Source organism: Eleutherodactylus coqui, chromosome 9, assembly GCF_035609145.1.
Source record: "Eleutherodactylus coqui strain aEleCoq1 chromosome 9, aEleCoq1.hap1, whole genome shotgun sequence".
Taxonomy (NCBI): domain Eukaryota; kingdom Metazoa; phylum Chordata; class Amphibia; order Anura; family Eleutherodactylidae; genus Eleutherodactylus; species Eleutherodactylus coqui.
In genome coordinates, this window is record NC_089845.1 from 83343506 (window position 1) to 83369497 (window position 25992).

Below are 25992 nucleotides of genomic sequence, written 5' to 3' on the forward strand. Positions count from 1 at the left end.
CGCAAAACACTAGTGTCAACATCTACAGTGAAGAGGCGGCTGCGGGATTTTGGGCTTCAGGGCAGAGTGGCAAAGAAAAAGCCATATCTGAAACTGGCCAATAAAAGAAAAAGATTAAGATGGGCAAAAGAACACAGACATTGGACAGAGGAAGACTGGAAAAAAGTGTTGTGGACGGATGAATCCAAGTTTGAGGTGTTTGGATCACAAAGAACGACGTTTGTGAGACGCAGAACAAATGAAAAGATGCTGGAAGAATGCCTGACGCCATCTGTTAAGCATGGTGGAGGTAATGTGATGGTCTGGGGTTGCTTTGGTGCTGGTAAGGTGGGAGATTTGTACAGGGTAAAAGGGATTCTGAATAAGGAAGGCTATCACTCCATTTTGCAACGCCATGCCATACCCAGTGGACAGCGCTTGATTGGAACCAATTTCATCCTACAACAGGACAATGACCCTAAACACACCTCCAAATTGTGCAAGAACTATTTACAGCAGAAGCAGGCAGCTGGTATTCTATCGGTAATGGAGTGGCCAGCGCAGTCACCAGATCTGAACCCCATTGAGCTGTTGTGGGAGCAGCTTGACCGTATGGTACGCCAGAAGTGCCCATCCAACCAATCCAACTTGTGGGAGATGCTTCTAGAAGCGTGGGGTGCAATTTCACAAGCTTACCTCAACAAATTAACAGCTAGAATGTCAAAGGTGTGCAATGCTGTAATTGCTGCAAAAGGAGGATTCTTTGACGAAAGCAAAGTTTGATGTAAAAACAATGTTATTTCAAATACAAATCATTATTTCTAACCTTGTCAATGTCTTGACTCTATTTTCTATTCATTTCACAACGCATGGTGGTGAATAAGTGTGACTTTTCATGGAAAACACAAAATTGTTTGGGTGACCCCAAACTTTTGAACGGTAGTGTATATCGTCCGGCATACGCTTCCATCTCAGCAGTCCCCCCCTTCCCTTCCCCTCCCCTCCTCTCTTCCCTCCGAGCGGTTTGCAATGGGAGTGGGCGAGATGGGGGCAGAGCTAAGCTCTCACCCCTCCCCTTTTCCATAGCCAGCAATGGAAGTGGGTGGGGCAGAGCAGAGCTTAGCTGCACCCATCATGCCCCTCCCTTTGCAAACGCTGGAGGGGAGGAGACGAGAGAAGCAGAGAGATGGAAAGGGGGGGCTGCTCAGATAGAAGCTGCTCACACTGCTCATGTAAATAAGCCCTTAGATTGTTCACAGTGCATCAGCTCCATTGAGGAACAAGTGCAATGTGAAGAGAAGCTGTCTGTAGTATAGGGTGGCTTCTCCTTGCACAGCGCCAGGGGACACAGGAAAAAGTAGAGTTATACAAAACAGATGACAGCAGCATTATAAAACCATAGGAAAAATATATGTATATAAGTCAACAAAATAAAAGGCAGACATTTACTAATAAGCTCTTCTATGTAAGCTGCTGTGCCTGCACTACAGATAACCATGCCGTCATAGTGAAGGGACTTCAGCATTCAGCTACGCAGCTAGCTGAACACGAATTCTGCTAGCTGAATAGGATTTTTCAGGTTAAAACAAAGAAAAGAAAAAAAAAAGTACAGAACAGCCTCAATAAACATATTGCAAAAATGCTTATAAACACCTCCTCTATACACTTACAATAATAGCTTAAGCTATGTTCACATCTATGTTTGGGGATTCTGTTTTCCTGCTCCATTATTAGAGCAGGGAAGAGGAATCCTCTAGCCGATCAGTCTCCTCACAAAACATGTCCTAACAGTGCCAAAAGAACCCCATTAAATATAATGTGTTCCATGTGGTCATCCAGCATGAAAAAGTTGATCATGCAGGACCTGTGAATAGAGGCTCTTAACACAGATGTTAACATAGCCTAATATATTAACCTCTTAATGCTACAGGGTGTAGTGTTACGTCCTGCAGGTTCGGGGTGTGTATGAAGGGGGATCGCGGGGCAATCTCGTTCCATACAATGCTGGTGCCGGTTGTTTCTTACAGCCATTATCCACCTGGCTCATCTGAGCTGTTAACCCTTTAAATCTCCTGACCGATGTTCTGGGGTCCCGTATCACGATGAGATTGCAGGTTGCCGAGCGGGTGTCATGGCAGTCTTCTGAAAGGATCCAGGGCTATCATAGCAGAATGTCTATCTATAGATTATACCGCAATCTGACAGGCAATGTAATGCTATGGCATTTGGAACCTGTTGCCGGCCTGGATAACAGGTTGGTAACAGTTTGGATGCCTAATTCCTCATGACTGTAGTGGATCTTTTTGTTTCATTGTTACATTAATGGCAGGAATCCCCAGTGACGCAGACACTTGTTAAGCAGCACAATTCGATTTACCCAGTGGGAAAAAGTAACATCAGGGAATATGCTTTTGTAGGGCAAACCCTACTGTATCATGTAATCTAAAGAGCCAATTGGAGGCACAACTACTTTAAAGAAAGGACTGCCTGGTTATTTACGGTTTACAGACCGATAGCCAACCTAGATGTCAGCAATTCCTGGGCATGTTTTTCTTGTGTGTCAAGGGGTTACTCAGGTTTTAAAAATTAGTAGCCCATTCTCAGATTAGGCCATAAGTGCTGACTGATGTTGGTCCAACTGTAGGCAGACAATCAGCCATCTGAAGAGGAACCGAAGTGAATGGGACAAAAAATTGCAACACTCAGAAAAGTTGCTATGAAAAGTACAGTATTTGGAGTACAAACAGGATTGTACTCTGATATAAACCTCAAATAAGCCACAGTGTTTGCACTTGACATAGCTGAATGGCGGGGATGTCAGGAGTTGGACCACCACCAATCAGAAATAGAAGGCCTATCCTGAGGCTAGACCATCAATATTTAAAACCTGGATGAACACTTATAATATTAATGTTTCTTTCTTTAAATCTATTTATATATTTTAAAAAGCAAAACTGATCTGAATAGCAATTCCTTCCTAAATCACAAAAGTCTGATTTACTCATAATTAAATCCCTACCTGCATTTATTTCCTCTTCATCATAGACATCTACCTCCAGAAGCCGAATCAACATACGGTATAGGATCCTGAGAAATTGTAAATAGGCACCCGTCTTACCAACCTTAAAGAAACAAAACACTTATTTGATATTGTAAAGTTTAGTAAACTCTACATCTACAGCAACTTTACAATGCAGTGCACAAACCCATATGGTACCAATATTCATCAGATAAAGTGAGTGTTTCAGACACCAGATGTGAACACATCCTTGCAAATGTTAGGACGTTACAAGCTGGTACCAATTTTAAAGACACAGAACAGCATCAAAATCTTATACGTGCAAGCAATAACCTGTGGTGGTCCAATCAGGAGTAGACGACGTGGATGAACAGTCCTTGTTCCTGTGGCCTCGCTTGAGTTTACAAAATCAGCATGGTGCTGCCTGGCCATTGTCCACTGCCTGTAATAAAGTGATTGTTCTTCACTGCTCAACTCTGGAGAAATTATAGGTCTTAGTGATCTCGACCAGCCTACATCAGCATGGGGCAAAAGACAAATTGTGGATGGAGTTTTTCCATTTCTATGAGAAGCCAAAAAGTTATAAGTAGCCCTTGAAAGAACTACAATTCGGGGTAACACCAAGTTGCTCATCCTCTTCTTGCTTTCAGACTGGGGACTCCACTGGTAAGCTTGTGATGACGAGGAGGAGAGTTTGGATGTTGTACTGCTGGCCAACTGTGTCCCAAGAGAATCACATTCTTGTTTGAAATCACTGGCGGTGGAATTTGGGTAAGTGCCTTCATCCACAGAGCTGTTTGCCATATTTTGAAAGTCAAGGTTTGCTGGCTGCCTCTGAACTTCTTCAGCTGCACTTGAGGAACTAACTCCATTCTCTGCAATCGAACCTGTATTGAAATCAAGAAAATACTTCACAGCTAAAGATAGAAAGTTTCAAAGTACCATGCTAAAGGTTTTCCATCCAACCGAACAGAAAGCAAAGCATTTCCAAAAATTATGTTACCGGTCAACTTTTTAAAAGTTGGATGGACATTTTAATTACCACAAAGTCATGTAAAAATTTAAATTTAGAACCCACGAAGGCTAAAATAATCTAACCTGAAGTTCCTGTGACTTCACTGCCATTACTCTGAGGTCTGTCCAGGTCTATAAACAGCTCGTCCGAGTCATTTTCCATGGAATTGGCTTTATCAACATCTTTATCACTTAAATCCAGAACAGTTGTGGGCTCTCGGATGACTTCTCTGGAAACATAGCAACAAGCCAGGCCAATTTCCTGTTCCAATGTCGTTCGGGTTAAAAAACTGGAGTCAATCAGTCGGAGATCACAGTATTTCAGAGATCTGAAGCACAAAATTAACAGCATGTTTACTAAACAAAACAGAACATGTATTCCCATTTGTAAATGATAGAAAAACCCAATTCACCTACCTTGGGAACGTTTCTCCAAGGGGATCCTTACCAGTGAGAAATAAAATACAAGGTAAGCCTTCAAGATCCTTATATGTTCTAGGAACCCAGTCTTCTTGATGACATCCCCTCCATACCTTACAACAAAAATGGATTGCATAAGAAAACCAAAATAAACCATAAAATCTAGAACGGCCGCAAAAAAACCAAACACTTTATGCTATATTGTAGTGCTAAAGACGGAACAAAAACTTTCAAAGAAGCATCAACAAAGTTGCAATCTATCATATACCTCGTTCGGTGAGAAGTCATAGAGACTCACACAAAATTCAATTACTCTGTTTTTTTCTAAAGCTGGAAAAAAAACGACACTAAGGCCGAATTTCCACAGCGGAAAACCTGCAATCATTCGTGCAAAGGAAATGGAATGCGAATGTTTTTCCGCACGTATATACGCTATGCACAGTGCATCAACCGAGCGGGAACAAAAAGATCTCTCTCCCGTCCAGCCGACATTCCTATCTATTCTCCTCTGAAGCTGTGAGCGTTTCTGACGCTCATAAGCAATACTATGGGCAATGGAATACTCGCCATCCATCGACTTCAAGGGTGGCTGTTCACGCTAAAATAGAGCATGCTGCGATTCTTCTTCAGTTTGCAGAATATGCAATTCGTACCCACGAGTGTGAATGAAAAATCGAAAATACATGCCTTTCAGAAAATACATGCATTGAGAATACAGTAAGGAGTATCAGAAAAAGCTTAAAACAAAAATACAAAGAAGACATTCTAGCAGTGTGATCCAATACTGAGGCAAAAGTAAATTAGGGGGCATTAACCATTTGTGGTGGTGGACCGGGGACGCCACGCGAGAAGTGGACCAGGCGTTCTACAAGTTCGTGAACTTCTCTAGGTCCCCTTCTCGTCTGGCCTTGACTTTCTCAAAGGAATAGATAGTATTCACCTTGTTATACCATTCTGAAATGGAGGGCGCTGTGCTGTCTCAAAAAGTGTCTGGGGATTAAGATTTTTAAGCTTGCCCTATGAGAAACAGTAAAATAGACTTGTGCTCAATTAAAAAGGCCTGGAACGTCCATGTTTAGGAGGATCATCTCAGGTGTGAGGGTAATATGAATTTTGAAGATAAGCCCCAGTTTCCTTTGAATCTCCTCCCAAAATGGTCGTAAGAGCGAACATGAGAACCAGATATTGGTGTATGTGTCAATATTACTTGAGTGGCTTTTTTAAGGGCTAATGCCCATGGCCGGAAATCCGCAACGTTATGCCAAAGCTTCTATGTTATATTGAACCTAACAGCTCAATGTTTACGGTGCAGAATTCCACCGCGGAATTCTGCAGCATGAAAGAAACGGCGGTATGATCTAATTGCCACGGGAATTTGCACTGCTGGCTTCTATTGCAGCACAGTGGAAGTATTGCGTGAATACGGGTCCCCGCCCACGCCGTGCACGTCATGCGCTGTACTGCGCATGTGCGCCGGCTCGAGGGACGGGAATAACGTGGCGGATCTAAGAGGCGAGTATGAGGGTCTTGGGGGGGTGCCGTGGCCGACTCCACTGCGATATTCCGCTAGAAGAGTCCGCCACGGCTGTGGGCATGAAGCGTAACAGGTGCTTTTTATGCCATTTTTTCAAGTCCTATAGAGAAGCCTAAAGGTAAATGCCAGAAAACAAATAAATCTCAGATCATGCTGGGTTTTAAAAAACCAGGACCAGTGCAGCTAATCACCAGCCTCAGTGGTCACATGCCTCACATGCTAGCATCAATGCTGAAACCAGTGATTGGCTGCAGCGCTCACATGTGTGGTGGTGGTTTGCTTTTCACAATGGTGGACCTCCAGCACTGGATTAGTGGCGTTTTACCAGGAGTAAGCCTGTTTTTAGGTTTTGAAAACTAAGCTAACTGCCGTAAGTTTCCTAACTTTTCAGCCTTTCAAATTATGATGAGTCGCTATAGAGGTCTCCTTCAGTCGTACCATGCACTGGATGTAATAAATATCATTTTAGTTGCAACTAAAAAGTAGAAAAAGGGGTATCCGTGCTTTGTGTATAACCATCCAATATGTCACACAGGTCTGCAACCTTCTACTGTTCAGGTAAGCTGTGCTGCAAGACAGGTAGAGGATGAAAAGACCGTTGCTACAGGGTTGTGGTGTTGGCAAGCCAACCTTCTGACTCCCTATTTTCCCAAAGGATCTGAAATGACAAATGGCCCCAGGACCCTCTAAGTCAGTGTTTCTCAACTCCAGTCCTCAGGACCCCCCAACAGGTCAGGTTTTCAGGATTTCCTCAGTATTGCACAGGTGATGTAATTATTGTCAGCGCCTCAGACATTGCCACAGGTGTTCTTACTATAGGAGATCCTGAAAACATGACCTGTTGGGGGGTCCTGAGGACTGGAGTTGAGAAACACTGCTCTAAGTGAACGCCTTTACCCCAGGAGACATACGCCAGATTCAATCTGTGAGATAGGAAATTGGACAGCTGAGGGGGATTATAAATACTGCTAAAAGACTAATAGTTGTAGGGGGGCGAAGTATGTTTTGTGGGAATTGGAATCTCCTCGCACTTAGCTAAATGGAATTTGCTACATTAAAAGAGGGTGTGCAGGATTGGGGGCTTTTTTTTTTTTTTATTGATGACCCATCTGTCAGGACCAATAAGATGATAGGCAGGCGTCAGGCGCTTGGGATTCCTGCCAATCAGCTTACTCCTGGCACTGTTGTCAGTGCAGACCAGCAGGAAGCAGACTGTGCCGTCCATACTGCAGGGGCCTGGGTTGGTAGTGCAGCTGCAGCTCCCACTAAATTCAATAAAAGCTGCACCACCGAACAGGGCCGCTGCGGTATAGATGTCACAATCTGCTTTCAGCACTGTCCATATTGACTGCAGTGCTGTGAAACACCTGATTGGCAAAGGTCCCAAGTGTCCGATCCCTGCAGATCATTTATGACCGATCCATAAAAAAGGAGCCAGACAACCCCTTTAACCATTATTCTCAGTGACTAATTACAGCCAATATCTTACCGCCTTAGTACAAAACTTTTCTCACCTTTAATCTGGTAACAAAATGCTTAGCAACACAGAGTTCGGACGCAGGATTACCCAACAGCACTTCAAAACGATACTGCAGCCCTAGCTTATCTCTCACTTCCTGTAGTCTTTCCTTCGCCAACATCGCCAGCTGTACCGAAGGAACCCGGATAAGGACCATGTGACCCCGTCCGCTTTTGTCCTTTCCAGGGGAGCTGAGGAGGTCATCCATGATGTTGAGGGTCTCCAATGTAGTGTGATCTCGGAGCGAGCTCATGGTAGTTAGAGCCATAAGGGCTTCAGTATACTGCTGAATGAGAAGGTAGCATCGTATCACCATGCTGTGTAACCTCGGGTACCTACAATAAAAGATTTACATTTACTTGACCGTCTTAGCAATGCAGGTAATAAGGATAAATTGGTCTGGGTTGTGTATGTATTACATGTATATATAATTTATATAATCTTACTTCATTTTTTGTTTCTTCTTCTCACTTTCAAAAACTCATAAATCTTATTGTTCTGTCAACGTAGCTGTCTGAGGGTGCGTGTTTTGCATGACAAGTTGTGTTTTTCATTTGGATTATTTAATGTACCAGATAATGTACTGAAAAACTTTTAAAGATTTCTAAGTGAATTTTGGTCAATCATTTGGTCGCTTATACCATTGCTTCAGTATTGCAGTATACCATTGCTTTAGTATTGCAGTATATGGTATTTCTGCAGGAATTGTATTACAACATGCCACAAGCAAGTCTTAATAGGCAGGAATGAATGGCAACCCTGGGGAACTTCAGAAGGCACCGATTGCCATAACACCAGGATAAAACCTCACAATCTCATCAAGCAAGGGTGCATGCTCGGGACCTCTGATAGGGTGATTTAAATGCCACGGTCATAACTGACCATGGCATTTAAAAAGTTAGTAACCGCAATCAGCGTGAATACTGTTGGCAGCTGTTGCAGCCAGGTGTCAGCAATCAAAGAGAACTGACACTGGTTGTGCACAGCGCAGGCTCTGCTTCAGAGTCCACATCACGTTAACCCTGTGCAGCTAGGATGTACATATACGCCCTAGGGTGTGAAATGGCTAAGTTGTTGCATCACCTTTCCAAAATGGTATTCACCATCTTCTCATAGGTTTCATCACATCTCAGAAGTGGACTTGTCATGCCCCACTGAAGAGATTTACTGTATTCACTGATGCCGAAGTAAAGTTGGTCTTCGTTGGCTACATCCTCCTAAAAGACAGGATATAGGTGAGATTAAAAACAGAATTTAAAGGGCTACTTAAGCAAAAACACATTTTTCCATGCCTGCTTCCCTCACCTGATTGCCTGTCATGTTACAGTGAACACACAAAGGGCTATTCCTTACCCCTATATTATGCAAAAAGTCTGCCGTACAATATACTCTATGTATCAAATATATTTGTGACAGTCTAGGTGATTCGCTTAGGGACAACTTGGGGGTATTCTGCAAGATTTCATCCCAATGCGAGTCCTCTATGGGACCAATATCTGCCTCCCATTTATTCTTAATCGAGGATTGAGTCTATAGGTTTAAATGTCCTTGTATAACTTTGATATCTTCCCTGCTGTAGTAGATGCCGTACCTATAACATCAGCCAATATAAAATTTGCAGTCTTCATTTCCCTAGAGATCCCCCTCCGCCTGCTGTGCATGTCTCAACTGCAATTCCCTATAAAACTGTGTATGCAGTAAATCATAATCCCTTTGCAGTTGGTCAAATGTCTTTATCACTTCCCCTGACTGTATCTGGGAGATACGTGTAACACCTATTTTTCCAATATTCAAAATCTTTCAGCTTGTTTATGCCTCCTGCCCACGGCAGTGATGGACTCCGCCAGTGGAATATTGCAGCAAAGTCCGCCACGGCGCCCCCCAAAACCTCACCACTCCGGATCTGCTCTACACGTCCCTCCTGGCGGGCCAGCATGCAGTACGGCGCATCACGGGCCAGCAGTGCGAGATGACGCGGCCGGCAGAGACACGTATTCATGTGATACTTCCGCTGTGCTCACAGCGGAAGTAAAGTGTGACGGCCAGGTTCCACTGACTACAATGGAAGCCGGCGGCGCGTATTTCCACAGCAAATAGAGCATGCTGTGTTTTCTTTCATGCTGCAGAATTCCGCGGTGGAATTCCGCAGCGTGAACATAGGTTCTATTGAACTTAATAGCTCAAATAGATGCGTGACAATGCCGCGGATTTCCGCTACAAAAACGCGGCAGAAATCCATCTGTGGGCATTAGCCCTAATTCTGTCAACCAGGTGGTGTCCCAAAGAGGTATATTGAGTACAGTACTACATCTAATTTAATATGGTTGGGCAGCTATGACTCAGAGCTAGCTAATATGGGAAAACTAGGTTAAGTAAGCTCCCAGGGTTACTTCAGTATCAAATGAGACTACTCACCTAGGTTGAGATAACAGGATTTTCTTAACTCTACTATAAGGATGGGTTCCCACTAGGCATAATTGCTGCACAGAAATTCCACCCGCAGCTTTGTATCCCAGGATAAAGCAGCAAAGTGGATAAGGTTTGCAAAAATCTCATCCGCATGCTTCAGCTGATCTGTTGCAGCCAAACTGCGCTGAAATTGACACGCCACACAGAATTCAAAGCTGTGGCATGTCAATTCTCCCCCCGTTTCTGCGGCAGCGCTCTACTCTCTATGGGGAGAGATGGCCGCAGCAGAATACAGGCAGCGAAGACGCTCCAAAATCCGCAGCGAAAGGCCGCAAATTTTGAAGCTGCATATCTCACGTGGAAATCTTTCTGTGCGGTCATTCCGCAAGATTTCCGTCCCGTGTGAGCCCAGCCTTAGACAGGAATACCCTATTCCAAGTGAATATAAGTATATTAGGACATACTTTGCACGTGTATGACAAAGGTCTTAATTGGACAGAGTCACGCACATATTAAAGCATACCTAAGGATTTATTCACTTTGGCTTCCATTTTCCGACTCCGTTATGGGAGCAGAAAAAAGGAGACTACTAGATAAATCGATCCATCTTACGATGGAATCGAACTTGACCGAACAGACCTCATTAAAGAGACCTTCCAGTCCTGGGCAGAGGTGGCTTCTTGGCTTCTCTGACTGCATGATGCACACTGTGCATTGGTATATATTGGTAGTCTAAGACACTACACACCGCTTTGACTGATGATGCATACTAAATGCACAGCCAAAGAAGCGGTGCAGCCATCTATGGTTTGTCCAGCACCAGAGGGTTAGTGGGGTCTGCTCGGTTTTCATTCGAGGGTCCAGCATTTTACAAGACAAAATAGTGTTGCATTCATTGCTATTTCATCCGGTTTTTTAATGGAAATTAGTGATGGAGGCTCCCAATTGAATCTTCAATGCTAATGTGAAGAAGCACTTCTTAGAATAAGTAACTGTTTGTGTACATAAAGGATAACACCTTCTGGTCATTATATGACTTGTATCATGTATTGTTCCCCATTTCCCCTTCTGCAGGGTGTATATCTGATTCTCAATCCTGGTGGCCTGGTGCAAGGAGCTGCTGCTCTGCTTTAGTTTATAGACTATGCAGATAACTTCATATCCTGCTCTAAATGTTTATAACACACAAACAGATATAAGATTATGTTGTATTACATAGTGTTCAGTAGCAGTTTCAAACTCATTTTAAGAGTGTGCCACATCAGACTTATGGTTGCCTTCAAAGAGCTGACTGTAATTGTAAGACTAAAGTAACAGTGGCCCCGGGGGCCAACAGTGACCCCCCCATAGTGGCCCCGGGGGCCAACAGTGACCCCCCCCATAGTGGCCCCGGGGGCCAACAGTGACCCCCCCCATAGTGGCCCCGGGGGCCAACAGTGACCCCCCCCATAGTGGCCCCGGGGGCCAACAGTGACCCCCCCATAGTGGCCCCGGGGGCCAACAGTGACCCCCCCATAGTGGCCCCGGGGGCCAACAGTGACCCCCCCATAGTGGCCCCGGGGGCCAACAGTGACCCCCCCATAGTGGCCCCGGGGGCCAACAGTGACCCCCCCCATAGTGGCCCCGGGGGCCAACAGTGACCCCCCCCATAGTGGCCCCGGGGGCCAACAGTGACCCCCCCCATAGTGGCCCCGGGGGCCAACAGTGACCCCCCCCATAGTGGCCCCGGGGGCCAACAGTGACCCCCCCCATAGTGGCCCCGGGGGCCAACAGTGACCCCCCCCATAGTGGCCCCGGGGGCCAACAGTGACCCCCCCCATAGTGGCCCCGGGGGCCAACAGTGACCCCCCCCATAGTGGCCCCGGGGGCCAACAGTGACCCCCCCCCATAGTGGCCCCGGGGGCCAACAGTGACCCCCCCCCATAGTGGCCCCGGGGGCCAACAGTGACCCCCCCCCATAGTGGCCCCGGGGGCCAACAGTGACCCCCCCCATAGTGGCCCCGGGGGCCAACAGTGACCCCCCCCATAGTGGCCCCGGGGGCCAACAGTGACCCCCCCCATAGTGGCCCCGGGGGCCAACAGTGACCCCCCCCATAGTGGCCCCGGGGGCCAACAGTGACCCCCCCCATAGTGGCCCCGGGGGCCAACAGTGACCCCCCCCATAGTGGCCCCGGGGGCCAACAGTGACCCCCCCATAGTGGCCCCGGGGGCCAACAGTGACCCCCCCCATAGTGGCCCCGGGGGCCAACAGTGACCCCCCCCATAGTGGCCCCGGGGGCCAACAGTGACCCCCCCCATAGTGGCCCCGGGGGCCAACAGTGACCCCCCCATAGTGGCCCCAGGGGCCAACAGTGACCCCCCCATAGTGGCCCCAGGGGCCAACAGTGACCCCCCCATAGTGGCCCCAGGGGCCAACAGTGACCCCCCCATAGTGGCCCCAGGGGCCAACAGTGACCCCCCCATAGTGGCCCCAGGGGCCAACAGTGACCCCCCCATAGTGGCCCCAGGGGCCAACAGTGACCCCCCCATAGTGGCCCCAGGGGCCAACAGTGACCCCCCCATAGTGGCCCCAGGGGCCAACAGTGACCCCCCCATAGTGGCCCCAGGGGCCAACAGTGACCCCCCCATAGTGGCCCCAGGGGCCAACAGTGACCCCCCCATAGTGGCCCCAGGGGCCAACAGTGACCCCCCCATAGTGGCCCCAGGGGCCAACAGTGACCCCCCCATAGTGGCCCCAGGGGCCAACAGTGACCCCCCCATAGTGGCCCCAGGGGCCAACAGTGACCCCCCCATAGTGGCCCCAGGGGCCAACAGTGACCCCCCCATAGTGGCCCCAGGGGCCAACAGTGACCCCCCATAGTGGCCCCAGGGGCCAACAGTGACCCCCCCATAGTGGCCCCAGGGGCCAACAGTGACCCCCCCATAGTGGCCCCAGGGGCCAACAGTGACCCCCCATAGTGGCCCCAGGGGCCAACAGTGACCCCCCATAGTGGCCCCAGGGGCCAACAGTGACCCCCCCATAGTGGCCCCAGGGGCAACAGTGACCCCCCATAGTGGCCCCAGGGGCAACAGTGACCCCCCATAGTGGCCCCAGGGGCAACAGTGACCCCCCATAGTGGCCCCAGGGGCAACAGTGACCCCCCCATAGTGGCCCCAGTGGCAACAGTGACCCCCCCCATAGTGGCCCCAGTGGCAACAGTGACCCCCCCATAGTGGCCCCAGTGGCAACAGTGACCCCCCCATAGTGGCCCCAGTGGCAACAGTGACCCCCCCATAGTGGCCCCAGTGGCAACAGTGACCCCCCCATAGTGGCCCCAGTGGCAACAGTGACCCCCCCATAGTGGCCCCAGTGGCAACAGTGACCCCCCATAGTGGCCCCAGTGGCAACAGTGACCCCCCCATAGTGGCCCCAGTGGCAACAGTGACCCCCCCATAGTGGCCCCAGTGGCAACAGTGACCCCCCCATAGTGGCCCCAGTGGCAACAGTGACCCCCCATAGTGGCCCCAGTGGCAACAGTGACCCCCCATAGTGGCCCCAGTGGCAAGAGTGACCCCCCATAGTGGCAACAGTGACCCCCCATAGTGGCCCCAGTGGCAACAGTGACCCCCATAGTGGCCCCAGTGGCAACAGTGACCCCCATAGTGGCCCCAGTGGCAAGTGCCCCATATATTGGTGGCCCCACTAGTACTACTGTCCCCCATAGTGTGTCCTGTAGTAAAAGTGTCCCTATATTGGCCCTAATAGTAATAAGTGACACCCAGTTAGTTTGAAAATCACCATCGTTTTGCGCCCATCTCCGAGAAAAGCATAAGGTAGTGATAATCACACTGATTACAGTGATATGTCTGCTCTCTGGATCTGTGCAGTACTTTTTAAGAAACTTGACTTTTACTAGTGGCAGCACATGCAAAGTAGTAATACTTAAAGTGGTCTTGGATATTCATGAGCTGCAGCTAGCTACACCCACCCCCTCCAGCCAATGACTGACTGTTGTCTATTGTGCATAGTGAGAGCTTCCAATCATTGGCTGGAGGGCAGGGTGGGTGTGGCCAGCCTGCAGCTCATGAATATTCAGGACTAGTTCTTAATAAAATGCAGTTTTCGCCAAAACTACCGCACAGATACATACAGCAGACATATCACTGTAATCTGTGTGGCAGACACTACATTCTGGTGCTCTCTGCAAGGGCTGCATAAAGATGGTGATGGATTCTCTTTAAAACTAGTAAAAATACAACAAAAGTCTTACCGCTGAGTCTGGCTGAATCCAGTGCACCTCGTTGCTCGAGCCGATTTTAGACTGCTGTGTCTGTAAGGCGTAAGGGAAGGCACTAACTTGCAGCACAATGAGATTCAGAGCGTCCTGCACTTCACAACTATTAATGAACCGGTCAGAAAGTCCCTGGCTGGGATCTCCATGGGGCAACGGCCCTGACAACGCACTGAAGAGAAATACATCATGGTAGAATATCAGAACTGCAGAAACTGCTTAAAATGTGATATGTCTGTTATAATAGAGTCAATCATACAGAGTATTATTATATCCTAAAGCCTCCCTCACGCAGGCGTTTTTGTACAGCGTTTAGCGCTGCCTTTTCAGCCCTGCGCTAAACGCTGTGCAACGCTCCGTGTTTCCAACGCTGAGTTTTGAAAGCGTTGCATGCTCTATTCTGGACGTTTTCAGCCCTGTGTCTCCCATTGAAATGAATGGGCTGCAGTTTCAGCGCTGCTGAAGACACGGCACAACTTTGTACGGCGTTTTTATAGCGTTAAACGCAGGTTGCTATGCCAGAAAGTCTGAAAAAAAGTTTCCAGCTTCCTTGGCTACATTTTCAACTGTACTGAAAATGCAGAAAACGCAGCCAAAACACTGTCAAAATGCATGCCAACGCTGCTGAAAACGCAGTAAACGCAGCGTTGAAAAATGCAGCATTTTTGCAAACGCCTGTGTGAGGGAGGCCTTAGGAATATGATCATTTTGACAAATTTCATGGAACGTCTGTTCAGGGGAGTTTAGTGCAAATTAAGCTGGCTTTTACCTACATTAAAGAAAACCTGTTCGTTCTATGAGACACAAACAAAATCCATAGGCTCATGGGATGAGGACCATCAAGTCTGGAGAAGGACCCGACCCAAAGTGGTTCAGCATGTCAGAGGGGAGCTAGTAGCCAGATCTACAGCCCCCCGGCTCCCTGTCGGCCTACCACTATACGTAGATAGAACAAGACCGTTCGCAAGACGACATATTCTTTGACTGACCGGATATCAATCTCGCATTGCGGCGAGAGCGCACATAGTATGCGGCTCTGGGCGGCCCCGTCCACATGTCATCCTGTAAGCGGGGATCGCACTAAAGCTGCCTGCAAGGACACTGCAGGCGGGCCACCATAGGGGAGCTAGCCGTTAGGTAAGGATCCCCTGTTCTCGAGCGGAGAAGAGGAGCAATGTGTCGGTGGACCTTCTGTGCATAGTACTCTTTTCATGCCACATGATGACGGCAATCAGTTTCCCCTGGACACATACCTCCTCGTGGTGACGGAGGACCCAGGCCGTGCCAGGATAAGGGACAAGCCGCAGGCCTGATAGGCCGGCCGCGCACCGGCCCTCAGACCAGGCGGCCCGCCAGCATCAGGGAAAAACGCACACCGGCAAGAGTGATAAGCTGTGCACCGGCCTCATAGACCAGGCGCTCCGCCCGCATCTGAAAAAAAATTGTGCGCGGGCATTAGAGACAAGTCGCATGCCGGCATGAGTGACAGGCCGAGTGCCGGCCTAACAGACCGGGCGTTTGCTGGCAAAAGGGACAGGGAGTGCACACGTCAGCATACGGGACCTGACTGTGCTGGCATCGGCGTGGCGGCGGCCAGTAAAGACGGCCCCATGGGCTATAATTTATGACAATTTTTGTGACCTAAATTATAGTCATGAGCTGTGGCGTCAACACCCCTGCCACTAAGACCTTACTCTTCAAACGCTGCAAGGCTGGCATAAGAAAAAAGTAAATTTTTGCCCTTCCAAAAAAACAGCTCACTTTTGTCAGATTTAGACTCCACAATTTTAACACTGATGACTTATCCTGAAGATAGGTCATAAATTTTTAAATCCTGGATGACACCTTTAAATGCCACAAACTGTGAATGTAAAATTGATGGCAGGTGCACATTCTCCGTAAAGTTACCTTGTCAGATCCACGTGGCTATTGTCATGTATGAGAACAAACAATGTATAAGGATTGTGCTTCACTTTTCTCACAAATGCATCAAATTTGGCTTGGACATCTCCATCAAGTCGAAGGACATATTTGTCAGCTCGCTGACTCGCATATCCAGACTCCTCTAGTCCCAAATCCGTTAGAACACCTGTCAAAATGTAAGAAAAAAAAATCTATATAGAGAACACAAATCCTGTTTTAATAAGACAAACTTCCAAAATCAGGCTTTACTTACAGAATGTGGAAGTTCTCTTTGTTGCAATGAAGAATAGATCACAATAACTTGCTGTATTCACCATCTATGTAACCAAATGGGCCTCCTGCACACGGCAGAGCCAGATTTCACATGTGGAATCCCACAGCAGAATCCAGCCTTGGGAGCAGCGGTGTCTGCACGTACCTGGTTACATTTGTTTTCATCTGTACGGCGGATGGTCTGCATGGCGAGCCATCAGACATGCGCAGTACAGATTTTTTTTAACTCCTGCTTTTCCCGCATCATTTGCACACGGGCCGCGGATCAGACAGCTTCCTTTGACTTCAATGGAAGCCATCCGCGCAAGAATGAAGCATGCTGCTATTTTCTTTCCTCCGCTTGCAGAAACCGCATTTAGTTTATGCATGCGGATTGCGCAGCTAATATCCACCTGTGAGCAGGAGGCCATAATGTAACAAATATAATTTTTTGCATTCTTTTGTCTAATCTTACCTGAAAGTCTAATCCTGTGCAGGGTCTGCTGAACTAAAACTTCTGAGCGAGGGACAACAATGAGGAAATCCACTCGGCTGAAACGGCCGAGATCAAGACACTGACTTCCACTATCGGCAATGGCACACACCTGCGACAGAAGCTTTCGAGCAACGATCAACTGAGACTGGTATATCTGAAAGCTGTCTGTGATGCAGCCTGTAAAAGGTTTCAAGAAATATTTTTACATGTTTTTGAAACACATTTCGATACTTAGGTTAGTGGATTCTTCTAAATTGTGCACGAACTGTGCCCCTGTACAAAACAGCCATATCAATCAGCTTCATACTTTCATTTTCAAAGCTGCACCACTAGATAATATTTATATAGTGCCAACATATTCTACAGCACTTTACAGTTCAGAGGGTTAAGTGTAGAAGTGCAGACATTACAAAGTAACTAATCAAATCAAACAATAAGAGTGAGGGGCCTGCTCCTTAAAAAAAACAAAAACTGAGGAATAGGGGTGACATGGGAAAAAAATTGTGCTTTGGCAAGATATTAAATAAAGTACATACCGTGTTTGCCCAATAATCGGACCTACCGCTTTAAGACCTACCACGGTTTTCAGGGGAGGCTTGAAATATAAGCCCTAGCTAACCTGCATTTAAAAAAAGGATAAAAAAATAAAAGAAATCAAATACCCACCTGGTCCGCGGCGTACCGATGCCTCGCGATGGTCTCTGGTGGTGCTGCGGCAAACTACAGTGTCCTCTACTCAGACATCTCAGCTTCTTTCTGTTGACGGGGCTTTGAATAACCCCGCCTCCAGCAAAGAGAGCGCTGTGATTGGATCGAGCGCCAGCCAATCACAGCCGGTGCTCGATGAGCCAATCACAGCCATTCAGTGATGTCCTTGCTTAATCCAATCACAGCGCTCGATTTGCTGGAATGACTTGGCCCCCTATACATGACCAGGTTTGCATTGCGGAATCTGCGATCATCTCGTGCCCGGATGTTCTGCGTATTCCACACCAATTCAAACCAATCGAGCATCCGCATATCCATTCACACAAGCAGACAGTGACTGAAATTTTTCGCTCACAGCATGCTGCATTTTTGCACTGATTCCGTGCAGACGGTTTCCATTAAAGTCAATGGAAGTCATCCGACCTGGGACCCTTCCACAATTGACCCTGCGTAAAGATTGCGGAGTCCGCGTTATGGCTAGGTGATGACACAGGAAAAGCAGGAGTTTGTGATTGGCTGGATCGAGCGCCAGCCAATCATAGCCGGCGCTTGAGGAGCCAATCACAGCCATTCAGTGATGTCATTCCTCGATCCAATCACAGCGCTCGCTTTGCTGGAGACGGGTTATTCAAAGCCCTGTCACTAGGAAGAAGCTGAGATGTCAGAGCGGAGAACACTGCAGTTTGCCGCAGCGCTGCCACCGACCATTGCGTGGCATCGGGACACTGTGGACCAGGTGACTATAAGCCCTCACCCTCCCGAAAATAAACCACTGTGCCTCTTTTGGGCCAAAAATTAATATAAGACAGTGTCTTCTTTTCGGAGAAACACCGTAATCATGTATATGATAAACAAGTTAGATAAACAAAAGCAAGAGCATTCCTTTGACCTTTTATCAAATTTAATTCCCCACCTAGTTTTCATCTACTACAAGCAAAACCAGAAGCAATTTTCAGTCAAACAATTAGTAATTTAAATTAAAAATACATTTCTCCCCACTGCACTTGTTTGAGAAGATCTATTCCTTTTACTCGTGTATAGATGAAAATATATTTATATACTTTAAAAAGTGTGAACTCTCCTCTAACCATTTCATTCTTATAATAGGGTTGTACCACATATTTTTTTAATCCATCAAATTTCGTTATTATTGCCTACCTATTAAATGAGCCCTTAAATTATGGACCTGGTACTGAGCAGCAGCTAGAGAGTAGTTTCAGAAACATTTTTTATAAAAACAGAACGGATTCTACATGCGGGAGCCCACAGAGGAATCAGGCCCTGTCTCCGGCCGGCGTCCGCGCGTACCTGTCATTATGCTTCTTCATCACCGTCAGACGTGCAGTAAAGACTTTTTTTTTTTTTTTAACTCCAGCTTTTCCCGTGTCATCGCTTAGCCATAACGCGGAATCCGCAACCTTTCCGCAATGTCAATTGCAGAAGGGTAACAGGTCAGATGACTTCCATTGACTTTAGTGGAAACAGTCTGTGCTGAACCAGTGCAAAAATGCAGCATGCTGCGAGCGGAAAATTTCAGTCACTGTCTGCTTGTGTGAGCGGACATGCGGATGCTCGATTGGTTTAAATTGGTGTGGAATGCGCGGATCTTCCGCGCGGGAGACGATCGCAGATTCTGCAATTCAAACCTGGTCGTGTGCAGGGGGCCCAAGTCATTCCTTTCTATGTCCTGTTTTATTTAAGTTCTGGCTCAGAAAACTGGCACAAAAATTACCATTTGTTTCAGTCCATGATGTCATTGAATGGCTGTGATTGGTTAACCCAGCGCCAGCTTTCATTGGCCGACGCTGAGTTAGCCAATCAGAGCATTAGCTTTCTGGAGGCGGGGCATTCACGCCCGGCTTCCAGAAAGCAATGCTCTGTCAGCGTGAAGGAGGGAGTGACAGCCTGCAGCAGCGCCGCAAATCACCGCAGAACGCTGCGGAGGGGAGATTTGTTTTTTGTTGTTTTTTTTACAGCTTATTCCCGGGGGATAGGACGACCCCCAACTTTGGAGAAGATTTTTTGGGGTTAAAAAGTAGTCTTATTTGCCGGAAAATATGGTAATTAAAGTGACATTAATTCCGTGCCAAGCATAACATACATGTTTACATTCGATTCTTTCCTTATCCGTCAGTTCAAAGTCTATTCTCGATATATGAATTTCCCTATTTCTCAGCTGTTTCTATATCATTATGATAGTTACAAATATATCTATTCCATTTATCACCTGAAGCTTTATCATAATTCAATATTAGCTGCTGTTTATTAGTATATGAGGCTATTCTGACCAGTTCTTGTAAGGTAATGTCACAGCAACCTACATGTATCATTTTAATAGGCATTATAAGAAAATGATCAGTCTTTTAACGGCAGTAGAATTTAAAGGTAATATCACACAACATGGAATCATGAGCAATTTCCCTCACAATAAGATACTCAAGTAAAATAGAGAGAAATTCATCACAAAAAAAAAAAAACGCCTTTCCCATACTTCGCATAAAAAACTTGTTTGTTTTTTTAAAGGGAAAAAATTGGTATCACTGTGTCCATGAAAGTGCAGTTAATCAAAATAGGTTATTAATCCCGTATAGTGAACTCTGTTTATCAATAGCTAAATCGGCAGGGACCTGCCACTCAGGATCCCCGGCAATCAGCAGATCGTCTGGCCCGCCCGCTGTCAGTGCAGTGGGGACGGATGTAGTCATCAAGGTCGAAAGCATCAAAGAGGGCTTCACTCTCACTGAAATCAACGGGAGCTGAAGCCTCCTGTTATAATTCCCAGCTTAAGGCCCATCTAGACAACGATTCGCTCAAAAGCAGTGTTTTGAGCGATAATCGTTATGTCAAATACCCCATTTACACTGACAGATGATCACTCAAAAGTCGCTCAAAAACCGCTTGAGTGACAGTTTTGAGCGATCGTCTTTGCATACTTTATAGTAGCTAATTAGCTACTATACAGCTATGCAGGTGCAGCAGGACACCGCCGCTATCTCCCCAACACTACAGCTGTTTTGCATAAGCAAACAACTGTAGTGTTCTCTGTACTTACAACCACACAGCAGGAATTCACAGCAGGACACAGGCACAGAGAATCTTATCAGTGCAGCCGGCTGATAACAGCCAGCTCCACTGATAACAGCTGATTGCTCAATTTTAGCAAGCTAGAATTTTGCGATCAATGCATGAAAACTGCATAATGTCAGTGCATTTAGACAGAATGAGAATCGCTCAAAAGATTCTTTTGAGTGATTCTCGTTGTGTCTAAATCAGCCTTGAATCTGCCCATCTTTCACTTGAAAACAGTTGTTCAGCAGAACAGCTGATAAGCAGGACCACATACTGTGCTCCGCTGGGAGGTGGAAAGTTGATAACAGCTGATAACATTGTTACAGCTGTTCTCAGTTCTCAGCCCAGAGCCAGAACAGCTGATAAGCAGGACCACAGGGGTGTCTGCTGTCCATGGTGCTGAATTCTCCACGGGGAGCCTGTGGTCGAACAAAGGAGCCAATTACAGAACTCAGACCTCCTGCCAAGTTCTGTAACAGCTCCCAGAAGCTCATTTGCATCAAATGAAGCTAATAAAGTACTAATAGCAATTCGTGCCTATAAGTACTTTATGCAAAATGATAGCTGATCTTTCAATCTTGTGTGTGTAAATGGGCCTTTAGACATAGTTATCAGACGAGAAGGTTTAATAGGGTACAGCGCTTGCACTGCTTTCAATGTGAGTGAAGCCCTCCAAGATGCTTTTGCCTCCATCCCAGACTACTTGATCTGTCCCCGTTACAATGACAATGGGCTGGACAATTAGCGGTTAGCTGGGGATCATGAGTGGCGGGTCCCCGGCAACGAACTACTGAGGACCTATCCAGAGAACAGGTTATCAATAGTATTTGCCTGGAGAGCCACATTAAACAGGTTTTTCTGATTTTTATTATTTTATATAATTTTGGGCTTCCCAGTAGGTTGGGTGACATTCCATAGACCTGTCATGTGGGCTTTTAATGTAGACGGTTTACAGAACGTCTCGGATGGAAACTCTGATGGCCTCCCATTGCCGGCAGTGGCACGTGATGGCTGCCACCATATAAATTGGGTGATGGGGGAAGCAGTGGTGGGGGAGCAGCACACAGTATAAGTGGACCATGTTTTTTTATTTATTTTACATGCACTTAGTTTTCCCCGCTGCCACCAATGTTAAAAATATTAGAAAATCCCTTTAACGTATAATGCCCTAATTGGGCACTTAAAATAGGTTTTGAAAATCTAACACATTAAAAGAAAATGCTTTTAAAATCAGACACTTGGATGATTTGTGACAACAATTTCTGTGATCTGCTGATTAAATTGAAGAATTAAGTAGGCGTACCTCTGCCCTGTGTAGGAGTCATGCTGGCCGCCTCCAGGGACAGCACACATTCTTTAACATCTCCGTTAAAGGGAACAACAACATTATCTCCTCTCTTCCTCTGAATCTTCTCCAACAGTTTGTCCAAATCATCACCTAGTTAATAACCAAATAAGAGCCAAGATTATAAAACCACAATATCCACATGACCAGATCCAATTAGTGGCAATAGAGAATAAAACGTATTACATAATGATGTCAGCTAGTCCAAATACATCACAGCTCAAAGGCAAAACTTGTATTCTAGAAATAGACTGTAAAATAACATTACTAAACCAACAAAAAGGAACTGGAAGGTGGGCAGAGTCCTGCCTAGCCTCACACAGCATTCCTAGAAACTTTTTATTAGTGAGCGTTAGACATTAATCGGCATTACAGGTGAAGATTAGAGATCAGAACATAAGGCTCTTCCAATCTATTGCCCTGTGTGATGCATATATAAGAAGTCATACAAATCTTTAACATTAAAGAGTATAAAGGAACCCTAAAAGAAAAAAAAACAAAAACACACACAGGAAACATTTGCAGGACTACAATTTTGAGAATGAGCAATACATTCACTGTCATTCCTCTATTTCAAGGCAATGTATCACACTCAGTTTTGTACTAGTTAAAACTCAATAATGTAATATATTCCATTTTTCTAATTCATTTTCTGATTTTTATGTTCTTAAGTCTGTACATGACTATGGAGGCTGCAGTCTTGCTTTTGTTGCAATTAACAGTATTTAGGGATATTTTACAGCATAACTCATGGGCCATAGAAACCATGGATAAGGGAGGACCTCCGACTACTTTGGGATAGTGTTCTATGGAATTCTCTGCAGAAGCCAAGGGAGGGTGAGTAAATGACTTGTGATAATCATCTATTGTGAATGGTGGACTTTGTGCTCATATTCTCTCTCTATACACTATAGATCCCCTGACGTACACTCTGGGAGCTTCCTTGTTTGTTTTCGGAGTATATAAGATTATATATATTAGATTGATGAAAAGTTCTCTACAGAACAAGATTTGCCAGCCTATTGTTAGGCCCCCTGCACACGGGCAAAAATTCTGCAGAGGGATTTCCCGCAGAATTTCTGCCCGTGCCCGCCTGCATGGGATTGCATTGCAAAACGCAATCCTATGCACACAGCCACGATTTGTCCCCGTGAAAACACACACGGAAAACAAAATGCAGCATGTCCTATTTCTGTGTTGGTCTCACAGAGGCCCACACAGAAATGTCAGTAGTGCTGGGCCGGCTCCGCTCTGCGCATGCTCCAGCTGGCCGGCAGCCGGCGCATAACAGGGGACGGAAGATGCCGAGAGCGGGTGAGCCGCAGGACTGTGCAGGGACATGGGTCCGCAACCCCCTGCGAGAATTCTCGCAGCGCGAGTGGGATCCGACTTGGCTGTCTGCAGGCGGCTTTAGTCTTACAGTGGTCAATGTGAAAAATGTAGGATTTTAGAATTTTTTTTTTTATTTTTTTTTAAATCAAGACTGACAAATTAGAAAAAAAAAATATTCCTACTAAATAGGTTTCAGTTTAATATTTGAATGAGGTCTGGTCATTTTTCCATGACACATACCCTTTAAATGACATCTGTCGGCTCGAGCATGCCGTCTAAACTGCAGGCATCATGTTATAGAGCAGGAGGAGCTGAGCAGATTGTTATATGGTTTCATGGGGAAAGATTCAGTATGACTTGTGTTTTATTTGTTTATATCTTGGCTTGTTCTGAGCTGAAGAGTCCAGTGGGCGGTCTGATCAGTGATTGACAGCTATCCATGTATGTACAGTCACACACAGACCGCTGTCAATAAAAACACAAGTTATACTGAATCTTTCCCCATAAATCTATATATGAATCCACTCCACTCCTCGTGTTCTATACCATGCTGCCTGCAGTTTGGACAGCAGGTTCGACCTGACAGACTCCCTTTAAGCCAGGAGAAATTCAAAATAATGATCCGCGCCACCAGGAAATAAATAGTAAAAAGGACTCACCTGGTGCTCAGCGGGGTTCCCATAGACCAGACAATCATACGGGAGCTGCCCGCTGGCACCTGTAGTCCAAGTAGACCCGTAGTAAATGAAGAGAATCCCAATATCCTTCGATGATGAAGGAGAGTCGCCAGGAAAGAAACAAAACCCCAAAGGGAGAAAAAACCCCCTCAATGGGTTAAAAGATAAAGTTCCAAGGCAAAAAAATCTTTCCGCGCTGCTGTCGAGTTTCTCTTGCGAGGAAACAATAAATATGAACTGTCGTAGCAGACAGTAATTGAACATATATTTACTGGTTTTAATTCCAAAGAATAAAAATACAAAGCTTGCTGCAGGGAATAGCTCTGCAGCAAAGATCTTTACAACGCGTTTCAGCGTTCTATAAAACGCCTTTATCAAGTATCATTGATAAAGGCGTTTTATAGAACGCTGAAACGCGTTGTAAAGATCTTTGCTGCAGAGCTATTCCCTGCAGCAAGCTTTGTATTTTTATTCTTTGGAATTAAAACCAGTAAATATATGTTCAATTACTGTCTGCTACGACAGTTCATATTTATTGTTTCCTCGCAAGAGAAACTCGACAGCAGCGCGGAAAGATTTTTTTGCCTTGGAACTTTAAGCCAGGAGAACTACTTACCCGTAGAGGTGTTTCTGACATGTGAGGCCAGGAAACTGACCTTGCCTGTGATTAGCTCATAACTAATCTCCTTCAAGAATTCACTTGTCGTCAGCATACTCTCAGCAAGAGCCCGGGACTGGTATTTTCCTAAAAAAAACACAATTTACGTAACCTTATTATAAATTACCATACTCCAACAATGATCGGTGCCAGCTGGTCACTGACTATCAGTGCTATTACAACGTGAACAAACAGAAGAAAACATTAAATTAGTACAATCCATTCCATTGCAAGTCGTGATGCCATGACATGTAAATAGAAGACAGAGGTCATGTACGGAACAAACTTTGGCTGCAGCAATCTTGTGCCAATTTGCATTCTCAACTCATGGTCTTGTTTCATGTGCATCAATCTGATTATCTCACGCCGGCAAATGTTCATCAACTTTTCAGTATCAAGAGTGAAAACATCTTAACAATTTAATGCTTTTTTATATGTATCACAGCTGATAGTAGCATCTTTTAACAGTAATATATATTGTATACATAAACAAAAATGGTTACCAAAATACATTTAGTAGTCCATAACAAAAAGGGTATTATTGTATCTCATCACCACCAGCAGAATGGGTGGAGAGCTAGTGATGGGCTGTATCCACCCAGTGCACGCCCACACGCTGCTGATTGGCTGTGTGCAGCCAGGCCCTCAAAGGTACTAGCAGCATGGGGATTAACTTCATGCTGGGATGGAAGTTTAGGGGTTGTTTCAGTGTTAGGGATGACATTAGTAGCTGTTAATCCTTTTATGTCAGAGCCGGTTTCATGAACATGGAAGTATTTACAGCTAATAATACAAACCCAACGCTGAAACAAACCCTCACCCTAACCCTCCATGCCAGGCACACTGTCACGCAGCACTGTCCCCAGAGCTTTCTTGCACTGTCCCCGTTGCCCTAAAGCTTCCCCGTCCCCTCCCTCCGTCACCCACTGTCACCCAGCGCTGTGCTGCCGGCGATCCACCACTCATGGCGTGTCGCCGCTCTCCCGCAGCCTTCCGCACAGCCTCCCCGTTCACCTCCCTCCCTCACCCACCCTCACCCAGTGCTGTACTGCCGCTGCTCCCCCGCAACCTTCCACACAGCCTCCCCATCCCCCTCCCTCACCCACTCTCACTCAACGCTATGCTGCCGCCGCTGCTCCCCCGCTCATGCTGTGTCCCCACTCCTTTGCAGCCTTGCACACTGCCTCCCTGTCCCCCTCCCTCCCTCACTCACTGTCACTCAGTGCTGTGCTGCCGCTGCCACTCCCTCAGTGCCCGCTGCCGGGAAAGCCGCTCTGCCGCCTCCGCTCCCTCACTGTCCGTTGCCCACTGCAGGGAGTACGGCTGTGCTGCTGGGTAAGCCGCTCTTAGTGACTGCCAGGACCTGA

General features: G+C 46.4%; 1 protein-coding gene across 1 annotated transcript in view; it reads right to left on the reverse strand.

The window, feature by feature from the left end:
- The window catches only part of GREB1L (GREB1 like retinoic acid receptor coactivator), a 134303-nt gene that overhangs the window by 21515 nt on the left and 86796 nt on the right, over positions 1-25992 (reverse strand). Inside the window, exons 13-23 of the mRNA XM_066579637.1 lie at positions 24584-24712; positions 21917-22051; positions 16816-17013; positions 16074-16254; positions 14145-14337; positions 8569-8702; positions 7481-7820; positions 4430-4545; positions 4097-4341; positions 3332-3885; positions 2999-3101 (exon numbers count right to left, since the gene is read on the reverse strand). Coding sequence (XP_066435734.1) covers positions 2999-3101; positions 3332-3885; positions 4097-4341; positions 4430-4545; positions 7481-7820; positions 8569-8702; positions 14145-14337; positions 16074-16254; positions 16816-17013; positions 21917-22051; positions 24584-24712 — 2328 coding nt within the window. The remainder of the gene's footprint in view (positions 1-2998; positions 3102-3331; positions 3886-4096; positions 4342-4429; positions 4546-7480; positions 7821-8568; positions 8703-14144; positions 14338-16073; positions 16255-16815; positions 17014-21916; positions 22052-24583; positions 24713-25992) is intronic.